The sequence below is a fragment of the Phoenix dactylifera genome, chromosome 9 (genome assembly GCF_009389715.1).
Source record: "Phoenix dactylifera cultivar Barhee BC4 chromosome 9, palm_55x_up_171113_PBpolish2nd_filt_p, whole genome shotgun sequence".
Taxonomy (NCBI): Eukaryota; Viridiplantae; Streptophyta; class Magnoliopsida; order Arecales; family Arecaceae; genus Phoenix; species Phoenix dactylifera.
This window is the reverse complement of record NC_052400.1, coordinates 4,437,171-4,463,451: the sequence shown is the minus strand read 5'-3', so window position 1 is coordinate 4,463,451 and position 26,281 is coordinate 4,437,171. Positions and strand designations below refer to the sequence as shown.

At 36.5% G+C, this 26,281-nt stretch overlaps 1 protein-coding gene across 3 annotated transcripts; it reads right to left on the bottom strand.

Moving 5' to 3' along the window:
* Positions 1–1,486: 1,486 nt before the first annotated feature.
* On the bottom strand, positions 1,487–24,671 carry LOC103696292. 3 transcript variants are annotated; one of them, XM_008777861.3, is made up of 12 exons: positions 24,084–24,671; positions 21,112–21,160; positions 17,306–17,758; positions 12,512–12,888; positions 12,225–12,428; positions 11,945–12,145; positions 7,003–7,077; positions 6,864–6,930; positions 5,575–6,760; positions 5,433–5,489; positions 2,186–2,257; positions 1,487–2,018 (listed from the first exon to the last, which is right to left on the bottom strand). In XM_008777861.3, exons 1-12 carry the CDS (start codon positions 24,573–24,575, stop codon positions 1,976–1,978), a joined length of 3,276 nt encoding a protein of 1,091 aa, XP_008776083.2. In that variant the 5' UTR covers positions 24,576–24,671; the 3' UTR covers positions 1,487–1,975. The 3 variants fall into 3 exon arrangements, with proteins under 3 accessions (XP_008776083.2, XP_026656637.2, XP_008776082.2); XM_026800836.2 differs by having other exon boundaries at positions 17,306–17,755; XM_008777860.3 differs by having other exon boundaries at positions 17,306–17,761; positions 24,084–24,670.
* Positions 24,672–26,281: the final 1,610 nt, after the last annotated feature.

Below are 26,281 nucleotides of genomic sequence, written 5' to 3'. Positions count from 1 at the left end.
AAGAGAGAGGATACATAGAGTACCATCAAATAACGACCAGCCCTAGAACGACATATTATTCCATACAGGAACAAACAGATATAAATCTCAACTCTTGACTAAAAAAGCATGTCTTATACGAAGCATTAATTACAGTTAACTTTGTACTTGGATGACGAGAGGATGAGAAAAGGCTATGCGGGTATTACTATAAATGAAAAGAAAAAGGTGTTTTTTATAAACTTGGAAAATTTTACTCTTTAAATCTCTATGATTCTGTTACATAATAATCTATTATATAATATAATAATATAATAAAAATTTCTTTATTATATTACATAATATCCTAAATTGGTCAATTTCTCTAATAATAGAGAGATAACGGAGGAGTTTAAACCAAGTTATACCCTGAAACGTAGTGAGACCACAGTCATCAGGCACAAGGTCATACCAATTTAGCATACAGCTGCATTTAGCGGATAGCCAAGCTAACTTATCCCAGTCAACAGCCCAACATGTTTGATGTTATTTTCAGGAAATACGAGTACAAACCCCACATATCTTCAATCCAAAAGGTGCCTTAAGAAATCAGCATCGGTAGGGTTGTGCGAGAAACTTAATCAGTTTTTTAATCTCTGGCAGAAACCAGTAAAGAGACAACAAACAAGAAGGGTTGATGCCTTGCCATGGTAGCCTCTAAAGGCTCGTTTGGTTTGCGGAAAGCATTTTCTTTCCTAAAAATATAATTTCTGAAAAATAAATTTCTAAAAAAAATGTTGCCTAGAAAAATACTTTTAGCATATTTGGTTAACAATAGAAAAGTGACAAATTTCCAAAGTGCTTATGTTTGGTTGACCATCCACTTTTCTGTAAAAGTTATGTATAATTCCTATTATGCCCTTAATAAAAATTAGATTTTTAATACCTTTTTAATGCTTCTTTAATGCTGAAGAGCCTTTTTGGAAAAAAATAAAAAGAGTGATTCCGCCTCATACGAAAGTAGTTTTCTTATGTTTCTCATGAAAAAGACTTTTCCATGAAATGTGAAAATTATATTTCCATAAAAATATAATTTTTCCATCTCTCTTATTTAAAAACTCCAACCAAATAAGAGATATCTTATTACTTTTCCGTTGACCACACTTTCTTCCTTCTTTTCCCGCGAACCAAACAAGCCTTAAATACAATAAGCCAAGAGAAAGCTACCCCTGCATCACCATTTGCGAGTTTCAGCATACAATGCTTCAATGATAATGAGGTTTTAGTTGAATACTTGGGCAAGCCATGAAAAATCACACTGCAAAGATATACTCACAGGCCCCAAGCACGTTTGCTGAACATGAAAGCTATATGGCACATTAACTAGCCAGATGTTTCATAAGCGCTAGGATATTGGGGATAACTAATAGTTGATGGGGGAAATGCAAAACCAGCAGATTAGCCGGATCTTTAGGAAAAAGATAATTGGACGCCAAATGTAGTTTGACATTACACTCCAAACCACATGGAAGCAGGTAAAGACTCCTAAGAACACATTGCACTCCAAACATCAGCTATATAGTTGGGAAGAATACATACTCATGAGAATATATTCCATTTTAGCTAGCATCCTACCATACAAAACATGAAGCACATATGAAACCATACTTGACCAACAAAAATATTAAATTCCTACTGATACATCACAACTACCGAGTCCTCTCAAACGCCCCACCCCTAAAATCCAACTGCTGCCACCGCCAACTTCCATTAGAACTCCCTGTAGAGTTTGAAAATTGAGCCACTAAAATTTCATGCCTGATCCTATATAGGTCCAACTAGTGATCCTCTTCAGATTCCCCATTCCTTCATAAAAGAGTTATCCTAGATGCAACAGTAACAGCAGCGTAGCAAGTAGCCACAAGCCGACCACCCACCTGGAAGATGTCAGACCAATGACATCACATACAGCACTGAACTTTCAATGTTTTCCGACTGCTCCCATATTATGCCTGTGTTATCTCCTCCTGTTGACCGGAGTGGTGGATCTAGATCTCCTCCTGCAGCATAAAAGGATTAAGTATGTCAATCAAAGACTAGTAACACGAAAACCACTTGGGTGTGAACCAGGGTCTAGAAGGGCCCATCTCACATTCACCTGCGATGTAACTTGTTTCGAGGAATAACACAATCTTAATCTTACAAAACAGAATGTTAGGCCTCTTACCTCCGATCAAGAGAAGAATAGGGAGAATTCCTGCGGTGAGAATGCTTGCTATGTGGAGACCGCGAAACTTGTCTAGAAATAAGAAATAACACTGACTGGGTAAGTAAAAGCATAAATACACATACTTGCTGGTCCTTAATCCTTTTAACCGCTCAGAACCTACCTGCATGCTAGAGATCACATCTTTTATACCATAAAAATGTTATTTCTTTAGCTATATTAACAAGTACCAACACCCATAACGTGGAAAAAAAAAGGAAGCCAGTCACTAGAAATTGACTGCTCAAACAGGCTAATCTATTATAATCTGATAGAACTACTAATTTCAAGCATCTTACTTTGTACAGCTAAGTTCCATCTTTCATGGATTCCAACCCATACAGTCTAAAATTGGAACAGCAGAGGCAGCTTGATATAACATTCTCGGAAAAAAAAATATGAATACAAAAATGAAGTAATACTAGTTGTAGTTTATTAGACCAAACGAAACCCAAAATTTATCATTTTTATCCACTAATGCAGTTCCCAGGACACCAGCAGACAACATAGTGTCAGTTCTTTAGAGCATACAGGTTCTCTGAACATATTCAAGAAAGATCCCAATAAGCCATAAAAAATTACCAAAAGCAGGACATCAACTGAGAAACATTAGCCCATACTTAAATATAATTGAAATGAGAGCAGGAATATTGATGAGACAACAAGTGAATGAGAGCATCTAAAATTTAGAATACAAAAGTCCTCCAGAAAGAGGGCTGAAATCAGGTCCTCTCTCCACATATACAATAATGGTTCAGCTTCATCTGTCAGGACCATATTTTGACCCCTCTTGCGCCTTCAACAAGTTAGTGTCACATCTATATGAGTTTCACTTAAAGCATAAGAAAGGTATGATAAGAAAAAGTTCAGCCATAAATTAATTGGTGTGGAGTCCTTGCTTTCGTAGCTTTTCATGGGCGAGAGGCCCACCATGAAGCCAAAATGGCAAGATTTTAAATCATATATTAGTATCCGTACTCATAATTAAATGTTTTTATGTTTCCTGATAGTAAAAACGGATGTTTTCAGATGATAAGGCCATAGGCAACCCTTTAAAGTTTGAGCTTTTTTTTTGGTTGGGGAGGGGGGGGCTAGATGCAGTTAAGGCCATTTGCCCTAATTTCAAGAAATAAAAAATGCAAAGTATTACAATACCTACGCATTTTTTAAGCAGTCAATCCATCTGCGCTGCACATGATAGGAAGCAATTTTCGTAGTCCAAATAGGGTTCTGAAAAATTTAAAACAGTCACATGCCACATATGTCAACACAAAAGGCATGCATGAAACTATACGTGGGTAGGGCATTTCCTGAAACTATTACACAGTCCAAGCTCTAATTTCTTAAAAACACTTTAATCAAATGGAAAGGCATGAAGAGGAAAAGAGCAAGCACTTTTACTCAGGAGTGCCAATTCGAAAGGCTTGGCCAGGACCAGGCCTGACCTTTGACCTGTGGCTAAAACCTTAGGCAAGTCTAGGGCACTGTCTGAAATTAAACTATATATACCAAGCCCAAGATCAACTGGAGTTTGGCTCCCCTATTTGGCTGGGCTAGACCTTAATGGCTGGAATCTTCTGCCCTGCTTTAGAATCTTCCTAAAATCTTGAACCTGCACTTGCTTTCTAAGCGCTTCCTTGTAAAGTGTTTCCGAAATATCTGCTTCCCCACACCCGCACCCACATTCCCACACCCCACTCCTGACTGACATTTAATGGCCATACCAGCAGACTAATTTATTTTTCCTATTATCTTGGCACAAGCATGGCGTAAATTCATTCATGCTACCAAGCCAGATCTTTAAGAGGTGGCCCATTGGCACATCAATGAAAGTTATGCTTGTCTTCCCTATCATTTCTCAGATTATCTTATATTTATTTAAGTTCATAATTTATCATTTGTAATCTGTTGTAGAAATCACAAGAAAGTGGGGAGATTATGACACCATCAACACATGTCTAACTATAGCATAGTTATAAGAGACAGACTAGACTGGCCGGTCCACCCAGAAAACAAGCAAACCAGACCTACGACCTGTCCAGATTTCATGTAAGACTAGAAATGTGGTGGACCCACATGAAACTTGCTGATCTGGCTGGTTTTCCGAGAAAACCATTGAATCAAGCGGTGGAAAGTGCGGTCAGCAATTGAAAAGAAAAATTTTGAAAAACGTGACTAGGATGGGAATCAAATACATGACCACGTGACCAAAGGCTTGTGCAGGGTGCTCTCAACCACCAACACAACAATTTGTTTGACAGTTTATCAAGCAACAAAAAATATATCTGCTATTCAAAACATATCATTACTCAGTATTTTAATAATCAATTATTTCCAATACAAAATTGAAAATAAACAATTCTTTCTTACCATACTTCACTTAATGCATTTGAATACTTTTAAAACTTTATTATTTAAAATATAAAATATCAATAAATTTTATATATTTTCTATATTATATGCAACTTTACTTTCATTTTTTACAATTAAATGAATCATGATTTTTCTATTTATGCTACAACTAAATGGTAGTGTAGAATGGAGATAAATGTGCCTTAAAGAGTAGCATTTAATGTAAGATAAAAAATAATAAACAGTTCATCAAAAATAGAAAAAATATAAATAGTTAGACATTTTATCATATCATATCTAATTTTTAATATTTTTAATATTTTTAAATATTTTTAATCATAAACCAGTCAGACTGATGGAGTCAGTATTTGGACCAAGGGCCTAGGTCAATAATTACACTTCTTATGTAGAACATTAACAAAGAAAAAAGTCCATTTCTCCTTCACAATGTCAAGTGCCTATCTATATGAGCATTTTAGAAAGGAAAAGGGTATGGCTTTTGAAGGGTTCAAGGTAAGAACAAGTGGCAAAAAATTCAATTAAAGAATGGAATAAGGACACAATACAAGATTTAATAAGGCTTCACTAAAGTTGTTGATTTTATTTTCTTCTGTCCCTGAAGAAAACAGAAAGTGAATGCATTATATTGAATACATAAAATTGCACATTGGCTAAGCTTAGTCTAGATGGAAAAACTTAAAAGTAAGAAAAAATGGTTGCTCCTTGAATCAAAAAAACAGTTGGGAAAAGCTTATTAGAACATGTCTGCATGATTGATGATTCAAAAATCCTACAAAAATATAAATTTCTCTCAGCTAAGCCAAACAGAGAGATTGTTTATGTATATCCACTATACCTGATCCTAGACTTTGTAGGTGATGGTGACGAGCTACCTCTGTGTGACTGCACCTTCCTATAAAGCGGCACAGGAACATTAAGATTGACAAGAGAAAGAAGGCACTTAATATAAGCATACTAAAGATAGAAGCTACATGTACCTCTTCTTTGAATTATCAGAACGGTCATCACCTGAAAGACTGCCATAACCATGCAAAGAATTTTCTTTGCTACTTCTAACTCTACTGCTAGGTGAAGGGGGCCTTCTAGTTTTATACCTGACCTCATCCTTCATACCTCGTGTCGACCTGTCTTCCTTCTCATCCCTTATCTGCTCCCCTTTCTTTGCACAATCTTCCTTGTCCTTTTTCCTTTTATCTTTTGTCACATCCTTCCTGTCATCCCTAGCACTAGTATGCTTAGAACTGCTTCTGGAATCAGATTCCCTCATATTTTTTCCTCCACCACCCCTATCCTGGGCTTTCTCCTCAATGTTATCCCTTTTTTCCTTCTTGACTTTTTCCCTACCTTCATGACTGGTAAAATTTTTAGCACCAGAAGTTTCAAGTACTGTCTTATCTACAACAGCTTTTGCCTCTTTGACAGGATAGTCGCTATTGCTCCTTTTTTCTGGATGTCTATTATTGCTCAAAATACTTTTGGATTCTCTAACATGGCCCTCTCCACTGACTGATTTCCCATTTTTAGCATCATCAACAGTAGACTCCTTTCCTGCCTTATCGTTTGACTGAAGAGAATTGGAGCTATCTGGAGAAAACTGAAAAAACTTTCTACTTTCAACAGATGTCTGCACATCACCAATGCGAGCCATCCTGTCACTTGCACGACCATGCAATTTATTGTCAGATGAAGAGGCATATTGCATCACAGAATTTCCTTCATTATCCCTTGCTCCAAGATTTGGAGGAGATCCAGTAGGGTCTGTTCTATATCTCTGACTCTTGATTTTGTGTACATTTTCACTAGGCTTCTCTTTGTTGACTAGTGCAATCCCCTTTTCCACTCTCTCAAGTACATTTGCAGAAACCCTGCCACTGGTTTCCTGCTGATGAGAAGCATCAATCACCATCCCAGAAGACAGCAAATTGGAGCTTTGAGTTCCCCCATCATCACCAACACAATCATCAACATCATCATCATCATCTGAAGCATAATTGGCAAGACCCAGTATGTCTCCTCTAGAAGAGCTTGAGCTAGAATTTTCACCAGTACCGCCAATATTTTTATTGCTTTTTCCAGCTGGAACTAGAACCTTAGCAGATGTTTTAGGTGTTGAAGCTGCTGGAAAAGAGACTTCATGATTTTCGACATCAGCATGATCACTAACTGCAGCAGAAAGACAAGAAACATGACATACAACATGCACCACATTTTCTACGCATTGTACAAAAGTTGGAAGAGAATGCAAATTCCTTGAATAAATATCCACCTTCAACAGTTGGATTATCTTCATTCAGAACATTTGTAGCAATCTCATCGAAAAGCTCATCCGTAACCTGTGTATCGAAAATAAATCAGCACCAAGGGAAGAAAATAGACATATTTAAAATCTAGAGGGCAAACAAAACCTTCATAAGAACTTCAGTTAGGACACGCTTTATTTCCTGGTTGAATGCAGCTGATCTTGCCGCCTCGACATCATCCTACAAAAAAATATGAAAAGAAGAGTGATTAAATGAACAAAAAAATGTTTCCGTACTTGTCAGAACTATAAGACAAAAGATACCCAACTTTCCAACAATCATAACTACAAAAGCTAATTCTAGTAGATGGCAAGTAATATTTTTGTGCAAGTAATGCAGAAAATTCTTAAGGAGCAATATCATAACATTCTCAAGAATTCTGATCTTATACACTATTCTTAGTCTCAATGGCTCCCCAAATGGTTTTACTTGTGCTCAAAAATACGAATTATCTCAACTCAATTCAACTCAACTAAATCTTAATCCCGAACTATTCAGGATCGGCTACATGAATCCATTTCCTCCATTCTGCTTTATTTAGGGTCACATTTCCTAAAAGATATATAGATATTAAGTCCTTCTCTACTACTTAATCCCATGTAATTTCAGTCTACTTCTACCCTTCTTTTCTTCTACATGTATCAAATCACTCCATACCAGTGTATCCCTCAGCCTACATTGTACAAGTACAAACCATCAAAATCGTCCTTCTCTCAATATATCCTCAATTAGTATTTCTAACTTTTCTTGTATTCCAACTCAACATTCTCATTTCGGCCGAACTCATCTTGTGCAAATGTTGTTCTAACTACCCAGCATTCTGTACCATAAAGCATAGTCAACTCTATAGCTCTCCTATAAAATTTTTCCTCCAACTTAGTAGGTATCCTACAATCACAAAATATCATAACTGCACTTCTTCATTTTATCCAATCTGCATTAATCCTAGAGACAACATCCTCTTCAATCCCTCCCTCCTTTATGAATAATCGATCCTAAATACCAGAAATTATCACTCTTAAAATCTTTATGATCCTCAATTTTTACTCCGTTTTCATATTTATTTCTAACTTTACGAAAACTACATTCCATTATTCCGTCTTTTTCCTACCTAACTTAAAATTCTTAAATTCTAATACACTCTTTCTTAAATTCTAATAAACTCATCCATAACTCCATCTTACAATTAACTTCAATCTTAGTTTTATCCACTAAAACTATATCATTCGCAAATAGCATGCACCCAAGGAATATTATCCTGAATAAGCCTAGTAAATACATCCATGACTAGTGCAAAAAGATAAGGACTTAGAAGTTAGAACAAATCCCTATTGTGATTGAAAACTCACTAGTGTTCCATCGGTAGCTCACATCAGTAACCAGTCCATTGTATATATCCTTAATCATATTAATATATCTAAAGGAGACTCATTTCTTTACCAACACCAACAATGAAATTTCTCTAAGGAATTTATCATATGATTTTTCTAAATCAATAAAACAAAATGAAGATCTTGTCTCTTTTCTCTATATTTCTCCATTAACCTCCGAAGGAGAAAAATAGCTTCCATAGTCAATCTTTCTGAAATAAAACTAAATTGATTCTCAGATATTTTTGTGTCACACCTCAATTTATGCTCAATCATCCTCCCAAAATTTCATAGAATAGCTCGTGAATTTAATACCACAATAGTTATAACAATTTTGAATATCACCTTTACTCTTATAAATCAGTACTATAGTGCTCTTCATTCATCATGCACTTTGGTTTAAAATCTTATTAAATAAATTAGTCAACTAAATTACTTCCACATCAGCTAAACTATTCCACAATTTAATAAAGATTCTATCAAGTCCAACCACTTCTCGTAATATTTTTTCCAAAGACTTCATCTCAAATACTCTAATTCTATGTGTATACTTCAAATTTCTATTCTCAATAGAATTAGTAAGATATCTTAAAATGTCAACACGTCTTCCATTGAATAGCTTACTAAAACAACTTCTCTTTCTTTCATCTTATCCTCTTTAACCAAAATATTTTAGCCTTCATCTTTCATGCATTTAACTAGAGTCAAGTCTCAAATTTTTCTTTTCCTTAGTCCTGCAATCTTATTAGATATCTTTCACCCATCCATAGTTTATAGCTTCCAATATAACTCTTCATACACTTTGAACCTAGCCTCTTGTACCGTCCTCTTAACTTTCTTTTTATCCATCTTATAGCTTTCATAAGCTTCTCTATTTCTACATTTAGGGAGTCCCCTATAGCACTTCCCTTTAACCTTAACCGCCAGTTTAACTTTCTCATGCCACCACCAAGTTTCCTTACCGGATGGTCGTATTTCCTTTTATTCTCCTAATACCGCTACAGCCACTTTCTTAATACCATTAGTCATCTCTTCCCACATAGCATTGATTTCCCATCTACATCTTGTTTTCTTTCCTTCAGCATTCTATCCTTAAAAACCATTTGGTTCTCTCCTTGCAAATTCCACCACCTAGTCCTCAAGTTCCTAATGATTTTGCCAAGATTATTAATAGACTTCACTATTAACACTAATTTGCCAAGATTATTTTATCTCCTACTCTCTTAATGTTGACAACTTCATCTTTGAAACTCTTATCAACAATAAGTCCTACTCAATTTTCTTTCAATTTTTCCAAGTATACCAAAGTTTATATCCTGTCTTACCAACTTCTTTTGTTTTTCTCTATCTACTTAGTCTCTTGTAAGCTAGCTATTTTAACTCTCCTCCTAGCAATTATATCTATTAGTTCCATTAGTTTCCCTATTAATGACCTTATATTCCAAGTTGCTAGATGTATCCTACTCTCCTCGACTAACTTCTCTAACCATACTCATCCATTAAAGTTTGAGAAACCTTGTCTAGTTCTCACCACATCAGGGCGCCAATGTCATGTGTCACTTCCGAGAAATGCCTAATTAACCTTTCCTCACTTTTCATTACATGGGGTTTGATGCAGCACGTCAATAGTAGGTAATGCCCAAGAATTTTCTTATACAGATTCTTGCTCATGGGATGTGATTGTAGTTTTACACTGCCGGTCAACCTACCACAACCCTCCTTTATCCAAGCTTGAAACTAGTTATACAAAACATAGGCCTACTTGCCCTCCATTAAAGTTTGAGAACCCTTGTCTAGTTCTCACCACATCCGGGCGCCAATGTCATGTGTCACTTCCAAGAAATGCCTAGTTAACCTTTTCTCACTTTTCATTACACAGGGTTCGATGCAGGGCATCAATAGTAGGTAAGCCCAACGGTTTTCTTATACAGATTCATGTTCATGGGATGTGAAGTTTGGTTCGCTGCAGCACGTCAATAGTAGGTAATGCCTAATAGTTTTCTTATACAGATTCTTGTTCATGGGATGTGATTATAGTTTTACAGTGGCCGTCAACCTACCACAACTCTCCTTTATCCAAGCTTGAAACCAGTCATACAAAACATAGGCAAAGTTATAAAAATACAAAATATCTTCTATTCTTTTAATATAATCATGGAGTGTCCCTCATCACTACCAAATATGGTTGTTGCTAAGGGTGAAATCAAGTTATATAAAACAGGATCACAAATTTCAACCTATCATCTTGTATTAGTTGATAAAAATGAAAACCTACCAATCTTTTGCAAAGGAGAATTTTTTTCTTAAAAATCTTTAAGACTTGTTTTGCAAATTTCACAATCTTACATTTTTATCTTACAGCATCAAGAAAAACTCGGTCTATTTCAGTTACGGTTGCTCTCATAATTCAGATATTTGCAACCTATTGGGTTTTCCTGAAGGCTCTACGATATTCAATTTGGTCTGCCTCTTACTAAAAGAAAACCAACATCCTCCAACAGATATCTTCATTTAGACAAAGTTAAAGGCTTGATTGACTATTGAAAGCATAAATTATCATCTTTTGCTGGTCAACTAGAACTTCTGAAGGACATTTATTGCTTATTTTCAAGCCTATTGTCAGCATCTATATCCTTCCCTCTAGGACACAGAAAAATACTGAACTACATATTTGTCTGATTTCCTCTAGAGGAAAAGCCAGCATAAGTTCGTAGGAATGCCATTTGTAAATTGAAAAACAAAATGGACTAGGACTGCAGAAACTTGAGGACTAGATATTGCCAGCATTGGAGTTAAAGCTAGGTAAAACCTATATGTACAGTCATAACAATAATTGGCAACAAAAAGGACACAAGGGATTAACTATATATCAATTTGTTATTAAGGAAGCAAAGCTGGAAGAAAAGACTCACTTTTATCCAAAATCAGAACTGATGAGAAGTTTATCCAGGTCCCAGAATCCCAGTTACTTCAACAATCATCAACAAAACAGTTCCCTTGAATCTCCCATCCCCTGCCCTCTCTCTTAATTATTGTGCACATAGCAATATAAAAAAGTTCCATCTGTTCTTTCTTTATTTACTCACCATGATTTTTTTAATTAAATTAAACTGATGATAAACTCAGTAAGAAATTGGTTTAGCATTTCCATACACACGAATACCCTGAACATGTATTGCACTATGTGTGTATACGTGATAATCCATGTCAAGTCTAAACACGGTCAAATACAGCACTTGATGCCAACACTAAGTGGCACAAGCAATGGTAAATAGCACTTGCCAATGGTCTAACCAAAAGCCAATTACCATAAAACCATGTTGCGGCTCCACCAAAACTCAGGACATCCTCACAAGACCAATCACTGAACACTTGACCCAACCATCTTCAGTGGAGATAGCAGTGACTCAACCCTAGCCTTCAAAATTTTACCATACATCCTTGGCCACAAAGTTCAGTGAAAGGAGAAATATTAGATAAAGATCAAAAAGCAAATGGGGTTATTGAAACCTTGATGTGACAAGAAGGGCTTGAAGAATCATATGACGAAAAAAATTCTAGTGCCAACATTTTAAACGAACGACTTTTGGCTTATGTGCCAGAACACATTTTTAAGTTGCAAACTGTGAAAAGACAACCAGAAAAACTATATCCATTATAAAGAAAGGTAATTGTACCTCATCATCTTCCTCATCTTCAGTTGACTTGGTTGATTCCATGCTCTTGCTGCCAGCCTGATCAACACCTTTAGAGGACTTATCATCATCTTCAGATTGAATAGAATGGAAAGAGCTTCCGTTTTGGTGGTTTGGACCAGCATTTGCAAGAACAGATTTATTTTTTATTATTTCTTCTCGAAGCCAGTTAGGTACAGCAGACTGAGATTTACAGAGAACAACCGTTAAACACTGTAAAATAAGATAAAAAGTTATGTGTTAGAAAAATTAACAACCGCACCTTCTTTGGACGTTCAGAGAGATTGAATGCAGCCTTTGCATCACCAGAAAATGCCGCTGCATGATGAAGAGAAGTTCCAGAGCCCAAGCCAAAGGGTGCAGTGACAGGTGGGATGCTGGGCCTGAAGTTTGTTCCAGGAACTCTTACATAGACCGGAGCAGGGGGCACGGGTAGGGAAGATTGTGATGCAAAAGAAGGATCAAACTGTAAGCAGCAGCAGCAACCTAATGTCAAGGATCTAAATATGCAAACGAAATTATACGGATTAAAGGAAGGACTTTAGCAACCTGTGTTCCAGTTGGAGCTAAAGGAATATGAGAAAAAACCCTTGGAGCAGCTGATGGAGTCCAAGAATGAATAGACGTCTCAATTGCATCATGATCCATCACTCCCACAGATCCTGCTAGATCAGCATGTTCGTAGCTAATCTGTGGGTGTGGTTCAAGGCCGGAAGCAGATCTAGGCTGAAAATCCAGCGGTTGATCACTGACATCAGGTATCAATTTGGAGGACTGTCCAATATGGGTGAAATGAGCTTGTTCCACTGAGATATTTCGAACAGGTAATGTGGACTGTGAATGAAGGAACCCTTCTTGAACTGATGAAGCAGGTAAAGGAAATGGCTGCTGCAAGCTCTCACTTTGGTTCACAGATTCTCTGTCACCTGCTATTACATGGCACAGTCAAAGCGAAGAAGATCAAATTATCATTAGAAGCACAAACCACAATCCAGACTCCCACATAAAGCAACTTTGATGGCAATCTTCTTGCAACACTACCCATGAATCACAAACAAGATTACAGGCTTTCAGGCTCCTAAGAGTGACAAAATATGTACAGTTCAATAACTAATGTTTTATAAAGCAGTGCAGAATGGCAGGGAAAAATTATAAAAGATAAAAGCATTCCATGGAGCAATTATATTAAGGGTGAAATTATATGGAGTTCATAACTAACTAGTACCAGCAGATAAAGTGCTTAGCCTACAAAGCTACTCAAATAGAACTTAGAAAATATTTAGGTCTCAGATCTGATTCATAGATAATCCATGTTGTAGTTAAATAACAATTTCTTAACCAGCATGTTTCTAACATCTCCAAAGCAAAAAGACCTCATGCATGCATTAAAACATACACATACCAACACATAATGACCATATACACTCCCAAAGAGGTGTAAAAGTATATTTCTCAAAATAAATTCTTTTAATAATGACTACCTTTTAAGAAATGGGTGAGACTATAGACATGGCATGCTGATAGCAACCCAAAAAAATATTAATATGTTCAATGAATGGAGTAAATGCTTCCTTTACATTTTCATTTTCATCATAAATTCTGCTTTATTCTCTTTATCTAGGTCACCAACCAAATGGCAGGAGAAACAACTAATCTAAATATTTTCCCTCTTGAAAATTGCAACGACTATTAGTGTCATTAGGAAATATCTATGAAATCCATGAACTTATGAAATTGGCATATCTTCCATGTAATAGCAGCAATTAAAGTGGGATTAACATCACTATCCTCTTCTACAAGTAAAGAGCATCTAAAAAAAGACCACCACAGTTCTGCATGCAGTTCTAACAAGCTAGTATCCTTCCAAAACCACAAGCCTAATAAATGGTTAATTCTTAAGTAGACCACCTAGATCATGAACAATTATATATCTGGAGAAAATAATATGTTCACAAGAAGTGGAAGACAATGATTGACAATAAATGATTTTTCTTGGTCACCACAATAGTCAATATCATCTGACAAACCCTCTAAAGCAACAGCAGTAAGTCTCCAAAGTCAATAGGCTTTGACCTGGTCATCTGTAAAAGAATATATGATAATTCATGAACCAGCAAACCTCCATAACCACAAAATAGAAGCCTCAACTTATTCCCTGGACTAGCTAATAGTGGTTATTCATGATTCAATTGAAATATTCAGTAATCTGGAAAAATGGCCATGACCAACAAGGCTTGACCAATCCATACCAGAATTATTTATCCATGAATTGGACATTGTGATTAATTCAAACGTTATCATTTTCCTAGTTATCAATCATATTCCGGAAGTTACCTATCATGATTTATAAGCTCGCTGTCTTCATCACAAAAAGGTAAGCAGAATCTCAATATCCCACAATGACATCTTAGCAAACCAACTAATTTCTAGATCAGGGTAAGGTAAAAGATAAGCTAGCACAACTAGGAATCCTGATGTAACCGAACTTATTCAACTTTACTGGTAGAATCAAATAAAATGGAATCCTTCAGTAAGAAAATCCATAAAAAGCTCACTCAGCAAAAAAAGAAACATATATGATGCTCTGAAATGATAGAAAAAAGTACTCTACTAAATAATTTAAATATATCCACAAAAACAGCAACAATCTCATCTCTGAAACCCACTTTCTCGTTCATATCTTATGAAGACATGCTCACAGAAGACATTGTACAAAAATTCCCTAAGCCTATAGCAAAATACCACCTGTGTTTGCATTGTTTTGTTTGTCGCTTGATGCAACAGATGAGGTGTTTTCGAATGAAATAATGAGATGCATGAAGACTTCAATATGTAAAACCCACTTGACAATGTGGTCCAGTAAAGGAGACTCCTTTGATAACCCATAGTATTCATAAGAAGGTGAACTATGGTGGATTTCCACAAAAGTTGATTTTTAAATTTCATTAACAAAAGCAAAATGTATTTACAATTACCAGCCAAAACGTAAATTCCTATAACAGATACTATTTTTTTTCCAAGATGGTTCTGCATCGTACTTAACCATCTCATGATCATTCAGTGCATGAGCTTCAGGAACTACTAAATGACAGAATTCCTATATTGTAAACCAAGTGGCAAGTTTTAAAGGATATTAGCCTTCATATTCTTTCTTCGTATAGTTGATAAGGTAATATGATACTTTCAAGTTTCAACAATTTAAATCTTCAGGAATCTTGCAAGCCAACACATGTTGACTTGACATTCCTTAGATAGGCTCATGAATTCAGGATCATGAGCTCACCTATAAATTTCTAATCCACCATCCAATTCTGAAGCAAACAGCCTTTAGTTTCTACCTTTAACCCATTTGACAATATGAATGCTCAAATCATGCACTAGTTCTTTGCTTGAAATCAAATATTGCAAGAAGACAATTAGGCGTCCGCTTTATATTATTGGAGATTATTAATGTAATTTAACCACATCAAATGAATCCTACCAATGGAGAATAGCTAAACGGCAATTTAATTCTAATTGTCAAGACAGTATACAATTAGTTAACTCACCTTCTCATCTAATCCTCACAAGCCCTGTAGGCACACAAATAAAATGAAAGGATATTTCTTGTTCATTAGAGTAAAAATATTTCAGACCTAGGCAGAGTTTTTCAGAGTGATACATCAAACATGTCAATCTTTTACATTAAGGTTGAGACCAGATAATTCAAGACCGTAGTTACCCGCAAATTAGGAAGTGATGTATGGTACTACACAATGCATACAACCATTGAAGTGGATGAACATTCTTTACGCAGCCCAGAACTAACATACCGATGCGGACATGTTCCTTGCAATCATATTGAAGCTAGAGTATTATGATCAGATCCAAGTAGGATTCTAAAAGTCACCTAGACAGTCCAGATTTAGTGTAGTATTGAGTCATTTCTTTAATTGATTGGGGACTCTCTAGGAAGTTTTTACAGTTTGGCCCTGCTAATGCGACAGTGCCTTAAAACATTGACCAGCGTTCAAAACCTTCCCTTCTTATTTCTTTAGGAGTCCAAACAGGGTTAATAAGTGGTTGATCGGATATATATATCCCAATTTTGAGGGATTTTTGAAATAAAAAAAGCAGGGTTTTTGCTGATTTTGCTAGGAGATTGCTCTCTTATTTGAAGAATCCTATCTTTCTTGTAGAAAAACGAAAATCATGAAATGTCTATAAAATTTTCTTGAGAGAAGCTTGCTCCCCCCCCCCCCCCCCCCCCCCCCCCGAAAGAAAAAAAAAAAAACCGGCCCCTCCCCCATAATATTCAAACTCTACTAGAAATATCCCTCCATCCCCCCCCTCTATTATATTCAATCTCTAATAGAACTATCCCTGTTTTGCAATTTTCTAAAGGTCACCTTTGTATTCCATGGAAACTTCAACTATGTGATCTGAATTAGGACTGCTATGGACCACCACAAGTTGAAAGTTTTGCTATGGGAAACTTGTTCTCCAAAACTGTATCTCATATAAAAACCTAAGGCCAAAATCTCTAGTCTTTTTATATTTTATAATTGCTAAAAGCATCATTTCTCCCTGTTCAGTAGCAGGAGATCAAGATTTTTTCCTGATTCAAATCCTAGTTCACACCTACCCTTCTGTCCTCAATTGGTCCTCCATCATTTAATTAGTATTAACAGTAATAAAAACACGCATAGATCTGGAGAATTCTTCATTGCTTGAAAGTCTATCAGGATGCAAAAGATAGGGTATGCTCACAAGTGTACTGAAACATCCTGACCTGGGAAATTAGAACCTTAAAATTTAAAACCCAATTCCAGCAATTACATGTGATTTTTAAAATTCATGATGTCTTTCCTTTGATCTTATAATTTTGGAAAATAATCCCAGATTATGCATCAAAACTAGGGAACAAATTCGGCTGTTCAGTTTTGCATAAATTACAGCATCTGTCTCTGCAGAAAAAGATAAGAATATTAAGAAATCAAAATATAGCCATATACATCATATGGAAGCTGAAAATCAACAAAAGATTAGTCTATATGACCAAAACAAATAACAGTTACTGTAAGGACAAATAATGATCTGTAAAGCTTGTAACTAATGTCAACATCTTGAGTGCTCACTATTGAAGATTCCAGAGGTTCTGCATTCAATATTAGTACAATAATACAACTGACAAATTTAAAGAAAGCTGTCCTTCATGGACAGCAAATTCATGCAGTAACCAAAGTAAAGGATACTGTTCGCATGAAATTGTCAAATAAAAACAAAGACATATGACCAACGCAGATGGCAGCAGCACTTGGGATATCATTCATGCACAAAGCCAAATGCTAAATGAAGCATTACCTTGAGTAGAAGAATAACAATAAGGTACCTCCTGCTCATAGGTGGATGAACTTGGACCAAAATTTCTTTGCGAAGAAGTCATATGATCTTTATCTGCACCACTAGCTTCATCTTCAGCATTGTAATATGGACGTCCATCTGTACCATAAAATGACGACCCAGAACTAAAGGATGTAGAACCATGAACATGACTAACTTGTTTCTGTTGATCCATCAAGTGGGCTGGCAATTGTTGATTACTTAATTGAGAATGTGATGGCTGTTGATTATCTGTAGGAGGGCCAGCTGCTTGTTGATACTGCTCATGATAAGCATAACCATGATCTTCTATTCTTCCAGTTGGCATTATCTGTGCCTGTCTATGATGATTCTCTGTTGCAGATTTAGCAGCTGCCCATGCTTTGGCCCTGGCAGCCCAATCTTCTTCATTATTGTAGGGAAGGTTCCTTTCTGCTACTACATGGATCAAAAAAAGAATTAAGAAAAGCAATTTTGTTTCCCACCAACTAAAGATCATTGAGATTATAAGGAACTTTGACAACTCAGTCTTAATTCTCCAAGATAATAAGAATTATAACCACAAAGCGCATGCATCATGAAACAGAAAATGCCTATCTAGCTGTACATTTTCAGTATTTTATGGCTTTTCACTGATGGCTAAGAAACATCCTACTGAGATTATCTTTGTCATCACAGTTATTCATCACACAGATCAAATGGCAGGAAAAACAGAGATATACATAGTAGGTTGAAAATAGATTAAATGATGTGAACAGGTGACAGTTTCCATTAAGACCATTTCCTTTGAGATAACAATAACTACCAGTCATGTTGTATGGATCAAATATTGGCAATTAAGAGCTTTTATGCTCATAAGACTTAGCATGTCATGAATAAGAATGCAGAGAACTTCTAAGTTGGTTTTGTTCTTGCAATTTGCAGGTCAAAAATGGATGCAGTACTCTATACCAAACCCCACTTTCTTACTATTTCTAGATGAACTTTGCCTTGTAGGGTAGCCTTCTGCTGCATGAGCTTAACCTTTGTCACAGTATCAAACATCAGAAAGGAAAAAAGAAAGGAAAATGAAATAGATCTGCAGAAAAAAATAATAGAAGAAAACAGGAGTTGTAAGCAAAAAAGAGAGGAGATGAAGAAGATGTGGCGAGAAAGGATGTCACACAGTCTTGCATGATCCACAACTAGTACATGTTTAGAATAGTGCAATCAATAGGACTTACAAGGCAGCCTCATAAGAAACACCCAGGAATCTCACGCACTTGGATGCCCTTTTATAAACTTTCATATGCTGCAAAGCATCTCTAAAATGAGACCACATAGCAATTCACTTCCACATCATTCCCTAGTTATATATTAGCATGTTCATCAAACCATAATTGCTATTCCTATTGTTTTGGTGGCATTGCCTTCTTATCTTTGATTTTGTGCTTATTACTGTTATTATTATGCATAAAATTTATGTCTGGATGCATGCCTGAATTGTGTTGATGGGCTGGTAACTGAACCGCATTGGAACTAGGCTGAAGAGTTAGCCATGAGAAGCCTAAAAAAGCCCCAGTGGCCCACATATACAGCTTGGGAAGATGGCACCTAATGAGAATGGATGTTAAGGCACTTCAAAAAGAAGAAAACTGACTTTAAGTGTCTTTTCAAAATTAGTAGCATAAATACTATACCTCTTAGCTATGTTCTCAAAGCTTAATTATAAGTCATGCAAACATGTTACTTGTTTTTAGGTTGTTCATCGTTTGGTAATTCCTAAATCTGGTGATTGCATTAGTGTACCTGAATTTGAGCACGGTTCTTAGGAATTCTACTATTGGTATTCTTTTAGGTAAACATGTCATATTGTACTAAAATAGGCCAGTAAGTGTGAAAGTGTATACATAAATTTTCTTTTATCTCTGAAATTTTATTTATTGCTTTCAACTTATATTTAACTAACTTTATTAATTATATTTATTTCTAAATATTTCTAGAAATCAACCACATAAGTGCCCAAATATGCACCTGTATACTGCATATGTCCTATGCAGTACCTCAACTATCCGATGTGGTGGCCGCTTTTCAAAACCATGCTAACAATGACCATTAACTTAATCTCAAAATATAATTTGAGAAATGTGCAATTCTAGGGACAAACCAGCAGTCCAAACCAACAATAAACAATATCAACTTATACAGAAGATAGTATCATATACTACCAATAAGACATCATAGAATACAAGACCACATATGGTATGTCTCTTTCTTCATGCAAAGCTAGCAAAAATTTCTGTAATTCTTCAAGAAAACTTCTCGTCCAAGTAATTATTAACTTAATGACAAACAGACTACTTCACCAAAAATCCATATGTATGCTTTACTTTTAATTAACAATTCACAAATAATTCTGAAGTGCTTCTAGATATCTGTGGTTCATTGACATGTCTTTGATAGCCTACATCCTTGTTATTTCACATTTTAATTTTTGATGTATCCTAGATTTTACTGGATTATGAAAATTTTCCCTTGGCAAAGTAATTCTGTGTTTTTCACCATGAATCTGTGACGCAGACTAGGTTTCATATTGTGGTAGAGACTGATACCTAAGACCTATCGCCCTATCCTAAGAGTGGATGCAACTCATGAAAGGAGTCCTTAGGAAACTTTATTATTGGACTCTTGCACATCCTAGCAAACATTCATGGCTTATAGGCATCAAAGAACTGGTCACTGATGACACTAGGATGGGGAATAGATGTTTAGCCAATTGAATGAAATAGCGGATACACCATTTTGAGCTATTTAACTTATCATGATATAGTCCTAAAAATATGAAAATGAAGGGGAAAAAATCTATACCCCAATAACACGGTACCTTGCATGCATTATGGCCATCAGAAGACTTACATAGTTTAAATTTTGTAGCACTACCATTCTAATACATTATGCTTAAGAATTTATAGAAACCAACGTTGTTGTAAAATCAAATAAATAGAAATAACTTTGCACTTAGAACCCGCAAGAGATAAGAACAAAAGTTTAGCACCATATGATGGGTAGATAATCGAAATATCCATGATATAAAAACTCAGGGCCTACAAAAAGTTCAGAAGTATGAAGAGAAACAGAACTTCTGTTTTTGCTTTGTTTAGCAGAAAAGTGAATGAAAAAGATAAACTCATAAGCCACAAGGCAATAATAAATCATAATTCCACTGTATTTAATGGATGATTGATGAGAGAATTCCTAACAAAATTAAAAGTTGTCAATGAAGTGGATATGCAATTCTGAGATCTGTATCACTATAACAAGCTTATAGAACTAATAAGAACTTTACGAGATATGATAACATTAAGAATATGATATAAATCAGAAAAGGGTGCCTATTAAGAAGAAACATGCATGTAACTAGAGCCTAGCGAGAATAAGTAAGCTGACATGGATGGATATGTGGCAAAACTACAAAAGAAAAGTTTGGAAAATATTGCATTTGAAGAAGAAAGGGAGCTGTAATAATAAAATACAAAGATAGAAATCAGAGAAGACATTATTTTGCTATAAAGGAACTACCAAAGCCAATTGAGATAATGCCTATCCAGAAATGACAAAACAAGATTGAAACATTTAACTCCAAATATATCATAGTAGTGGCACATTTGCTATGGATAAATTAAGCTTAGAGGGTTTTAGTTAGTGTAACAATCAAACTTAATGTACAAGACGTATGCATTTTACATGATAGTAAAACAATGAGATTGTCAAGAATGCCAAATCATGTATACATTACAGTGAATACTAACCTGGGTATTCCCATGCTTGATGCTGAGCCCACGATGGATTTCCCCATCCCTGCATGCACCCATTTCCAAGCGGATTAGATCAAACAAAACAAGGATAAAGAAATCATGGGCATATGTAATCCCGTTGCACCTTTTTTTTTCCATATGTGATTCATTGTCCAGAAAATAGTAATGAACCTAAAAAAGGTAATACTATCTCAAGAAATGGATCAAAGAAAAAATGACCTCATGCACGTACACTGCCAGATAAATAATGGTACTGGACATTTAAGACACCAATTTGTCCATGAGCTAAGCTAACTTGTCAATTAATGTTATCAAAGTCTATGCATGCCAAAATGCACAAGCGGCCACTTCATGAAATCAAATCTTAGTAGATTCAAAGTATAAAGTTGAAGCAAGTGTCCAAATGCCTTCAAAAAAATAGTAAAGCTAATTACTAGCATTGAAGCAGCTCAAGCATATATCCAAATCGAAAGAAAAAATGAAAAAGATAGAATGGGGGGACAAAGGGGACTAGAGAACTAAAGCTGCCCTTTGCACATAAATTTGAAACTTTGTGTCGGCAAAAAAACCTTGAGCTGATCATATAAAATCCACTAGGAACATTAGAAATGCTTAAAGAACCATGGGCTGTTTGAACCTAAAATAATACACAAATAACTTCTAAAGAATCATATGCTGCTATTTCCAACAGTAAAAATCTGTAAGGATACTTTAGCAAAGGCATAGATTACCAATCTGAATTTGCAAGATCCCTTTTTTTGGTACAAAAATTGCAAGATCCTTTAAGGTGCATTTTATGTAGGTTGTGGCTAGATATAAGCTGAAATATGGCTCATCATACCGTACAGCAAATATTTAAGTACCAATACAAACCAACCATACTATATTGTACTAGAAAGCAAGGTTTTACATCCTGGCAAAACAGGGGGCATCCTGGCCAGCCCGTCCCATTTCTATAAGAAAACAAGATCGGGACGAGGTCGGGACTCCAAAATCCATCCATGCGGGAAGAGAAGAAGAAAAAAGAAAGAAAGAAGAAAAGGAAAGATGAAGAAAAGAAAGTGAAAGAAAAGAAGAAGAAAAATGAAAGAAAGAAAGGTGGGGAGAAAAAAAGAAATGAAGGAAAGAAAGAAGAAAGAAAACAAAGAGAGAAGAAGAAAAAGGAAAAAAGAAAGAAAGGGTCAACAAAGAAAGAAAAAGGAAAGAAAAGAAAGGAACGTAGAAGAAAAAGAAAAAAAAGAAAAAAAGAAAGGAAAGAAGAAGAGGAGAGAGATAGAGGATATCTACCAGAATGCATAATCGGGAATGGTGTCAGGACAAGACAGGACAACAGGACATCCTATTCCATGGAGAAACCGGGACACCTCCATCCTATAGAATTTTAAACCTTGCTAGAAAGAATCGGTCCTAGTATGCCCCTCAATGCTCGTCTGTACTGACGCATAGTGCATCAACTCATTTTTTGATGCCCAAACCAAAAGGCATATTGTCTTTCAGTACAATGCCACACCAAATTAGTGAGGTACCAGTACTAGTACTCATCCTCGCATTTGGGTTGCTTTCTAACCTATTTTAACATCCATATAGGCCTCTTTTTATTCCACCTTTCAAGATCCTTCATGCAATCACCAAGCACTCTATTTTTCTGTTATCCAATTACGAGATGTCCATATATCCCCTACAAACAACCAAGTGTTCAAAAGATCCAACATCACCTACTTTCAGAGGTCGAACTTGTAAAGATATTTATCTCTTAGACTTCTTTACCTTTTGTGATGAAGAACAAATCACTGAATGACAAGTTGACCAAATGACTCAAGAAAGCCTACATCAACTATGTGATTTTAATTCTCAAAAACCAGCAATAGTCTTATATATTACAGCCAGAGTGTTACATTGCCATATCCAATATTTAATACCATTATGCCAAACAAAGATGTGCACCAATTTGTTGTTGTACTGTACCTATTTGTGTATTATAGTCATTATCATCTGTTATTAAGTCGACGTATCAGATGAATCTTTAAATAAATAGACCAAAAATACAAAACCTTCATTTTTCCCTTCCATGCCATAAATAATGTCTAACAACAACAAATATTGATGTGCCAACACATAACTAGGTGTTTCTGCTCCTTTGCAGAATCTGTGCTAGATGGAAATGGTAAATCCAACAATTTTGGTGTCCTCAGTGCCTCCTATTTTCAGAAATCAGTCACTTCAACAATCTATGAAACAAAAGGACATGGGGAAAAGCGAGAATGACAGGAAATGAAAGTTCTATATAGTAGTTTTTCTGATTTTCTACTCTTATACTAGGTAATGAAAAGGAAAGAAAAACATAACAAAATATTATGGATGTGAATAATGTTTGCAAGCCAAAACACTTGCCCAAGAACTGTGCTTTTTGGAAGTTAATAATATCATCTCAAATCATTTCGTTAAACATTATTCTAATCACACCAGGATCCTTGAATATAATTTCGTCAAAAAAATCCTTTCAGTGTTAAGTAGTAATCCTGGTGCCATATGTATGATATTGGCCTCAGGAAGAAAGAATAAGGGAAAGATCAGCCCTTTTTTTCAGCTAGTTGTCGAGCTAAAATCAACCTTCTATTACTTAATCCCGAATTTCGTATAGAGGAATCTGGCGTGATTATTTTACATGGTTTAAACTCGCACAACCAGAGAATTAACCGACCAAGATTTTCTCAGCGATCCTAGATGAAAATGAACTGCGCAAAATTTGACACAAGCAACTGCATACATCAATAAAGAACCAAGGCATATATTATAAACCAGAGAATCAAAGAAAACACCGCCAAAACAACCTCCAATTCCATGAATACGAACTCCAGTAATCGGGTACATTCTTTTAACGAAAAAAATAAAGAAAAAGAATAGTTCGGGATCATAGCGTAATATATTTCCTCGTCAAGAAGTGCAGAGAGGAGGAAGGGACTGACCTGATTAGGCGGAGGATAAGCTGCGGTAGGAGGAGGCGGAAGATGATGATGAGCCAGCGGCGGCGGCATGGTAGGGGGACGATGCGGAGGATGAGTAGGAAGAGCGGGGGAAAGGTATTGGTGGGGGGCTGGCGGCATCGGCGATGGATAAGACGGGACGGGCGGTTGCGCGTGGTAGGGCGGAACAGGCGGATGAGGTAAAAAAGAAGGCGCCGGCTGCTGAAGAATGGGACGGCTGTCAGGATATAGCCACTGCTGCTGCGGATGCTGCTGAGGGGGAGGAGGTGGGTGGTGGTGATGGAGGGGATAGCCTGGCTGGTGCGGAGGGAGGGAGGCGGGAGGCGAGGGCAGGCGGGCGAGGTGCGGGTCCTGGTGATGGTGATAGCCTCCAATAGGCGATGAAGAGGAAGAGGAGGAGGGAGGGTGCCAGAAAAGGCTCTGCGGCTGTTGCGGGTCCCCTCCGATCGGCCGGCGAGCTTGGAAGGCGTCCATGCCGCTGTGGCTCTTCCTCCGAAGGCAGCAGGGAGCGAACTCTAGGGATTTTAAGGATCCAAGACCAGCATGACTGGTGGAGGCGTGTAGCGGGGTCCTCCTTCAGGGCAATAGATAACTGGCGATGGATCGCCTCTGGTTGGGTTTTGGGTCGGACGCTCAGGTCAGGTTAGAGGTTCATGCCTAACCCAACTCGGTGCAAGGACCCTTCCGGTCATAATAATCCAGTTTGACACATTTGATCTAAAACCTAATCTAATTTATAAGGCTTAGGATGTATTTAGCGTTGCTTCTGGTTTCTGATCTACCTGATCTAATATTTAAAAGTCTTCATGATTTATTTTTTCAATGAATTAAACAACTAGTGTCTTAAAACAATCAACTACTCATAAGATACCAAGTTTTTAACTCAATCCAACCTAAATTTTCTTGACCCAAATGGAGGATCTCTATTTGCACTTTTTACGTCCCATCCGAGCAAGTGCAAGAAAACTTTGGAGTCTCAAAAAACTGGATTGGCTAGTAGAAAAAGGCACTGAGTCTTCAACGGCAATGCAATTAGTGTATAAGGGCATGCCATCAATGTCTAATTAGCCAAATAGACAATGATGAGGATCGAAGAAAGAATAGAGAATAGCGTGGATCTAAATGCCTTGCTTTTCAAAGACTTTCGCCACTTTCACACTGTTGTTTGAAGATGGATGAAGGGTACAGTATTGGGCTAGGGTAAAAAGATGCAACATTGGGCTAAAGTAGGGATGTAACATTGAGCAATGGTGATAGTATAGCATTGGACTAGGTAGAAAGCTAGGTTACGCTTATGCATATGATAGACGATGGAGTAAAACTAAATAAGATAAAAATACATTAGATTGATTATTTAAAAGTCCCATACAAAGTACAATTTTACTTATTTATACTAGCAAACAATAAATGGGCACTCTAATGGGTGCTCCCACATCTGGCCTCTACTTCTGCCATTTCTGGTAATTGGCACTAGTTATCCTCCACTATGTACATACGTCAGCACGGTTACTCTACAATTTTTAGGCTGATAATCATGTCTTTTCAGCCTAAGATACAATTTTATGTTTGAGACTACCCTTGAAATTACTTCAGTCACCTCAGTTTGTTCCACCTATTGCGGTTGATCACAGTTAAGTTCTAGACTTTTGGCCTACTTTTGATTGAACTCTTCTCCTTCAGTCTATACCCTCACACTTGATGAAATAGATCATAGTCAAACTTTCTCTAGTTTAACAAGAGTTATATAATATTCACCTACTCTAGTTTCATCAAACCTGTTCACCTACTCTAGTTTCATCAAACCTGATCCATGTGGTGCTCGTTGTTAGTTGCCAACTAGGTTGTTGAGATGAGGTGTAAGTCATCTCTACCCTCATGACTTGGGTCAAAGGCCTAATCAATGCTAGAACTATCCAAAGTTTAGCTTAAAAAGATGGAAGGGAGTGCAATCTAAACTAGAAAACCCTTGCCCAAAACCCAAAAGATGGAAGGGAGTGCCCAATCCTCGGGATCTGAGGGCTTTGTGATATTTAGTATCAAAGCAAAGGATTAGTGGAGACTATCCGATTTCTGGAAACTCTCACGTGTGATCGTGTGATGAGCATGGCTCTCCACCCGGGGGCTCATATGATGAGTGCTTTGATAGGCACGCGCGGGTGTCACCCTATGTATTAACACTG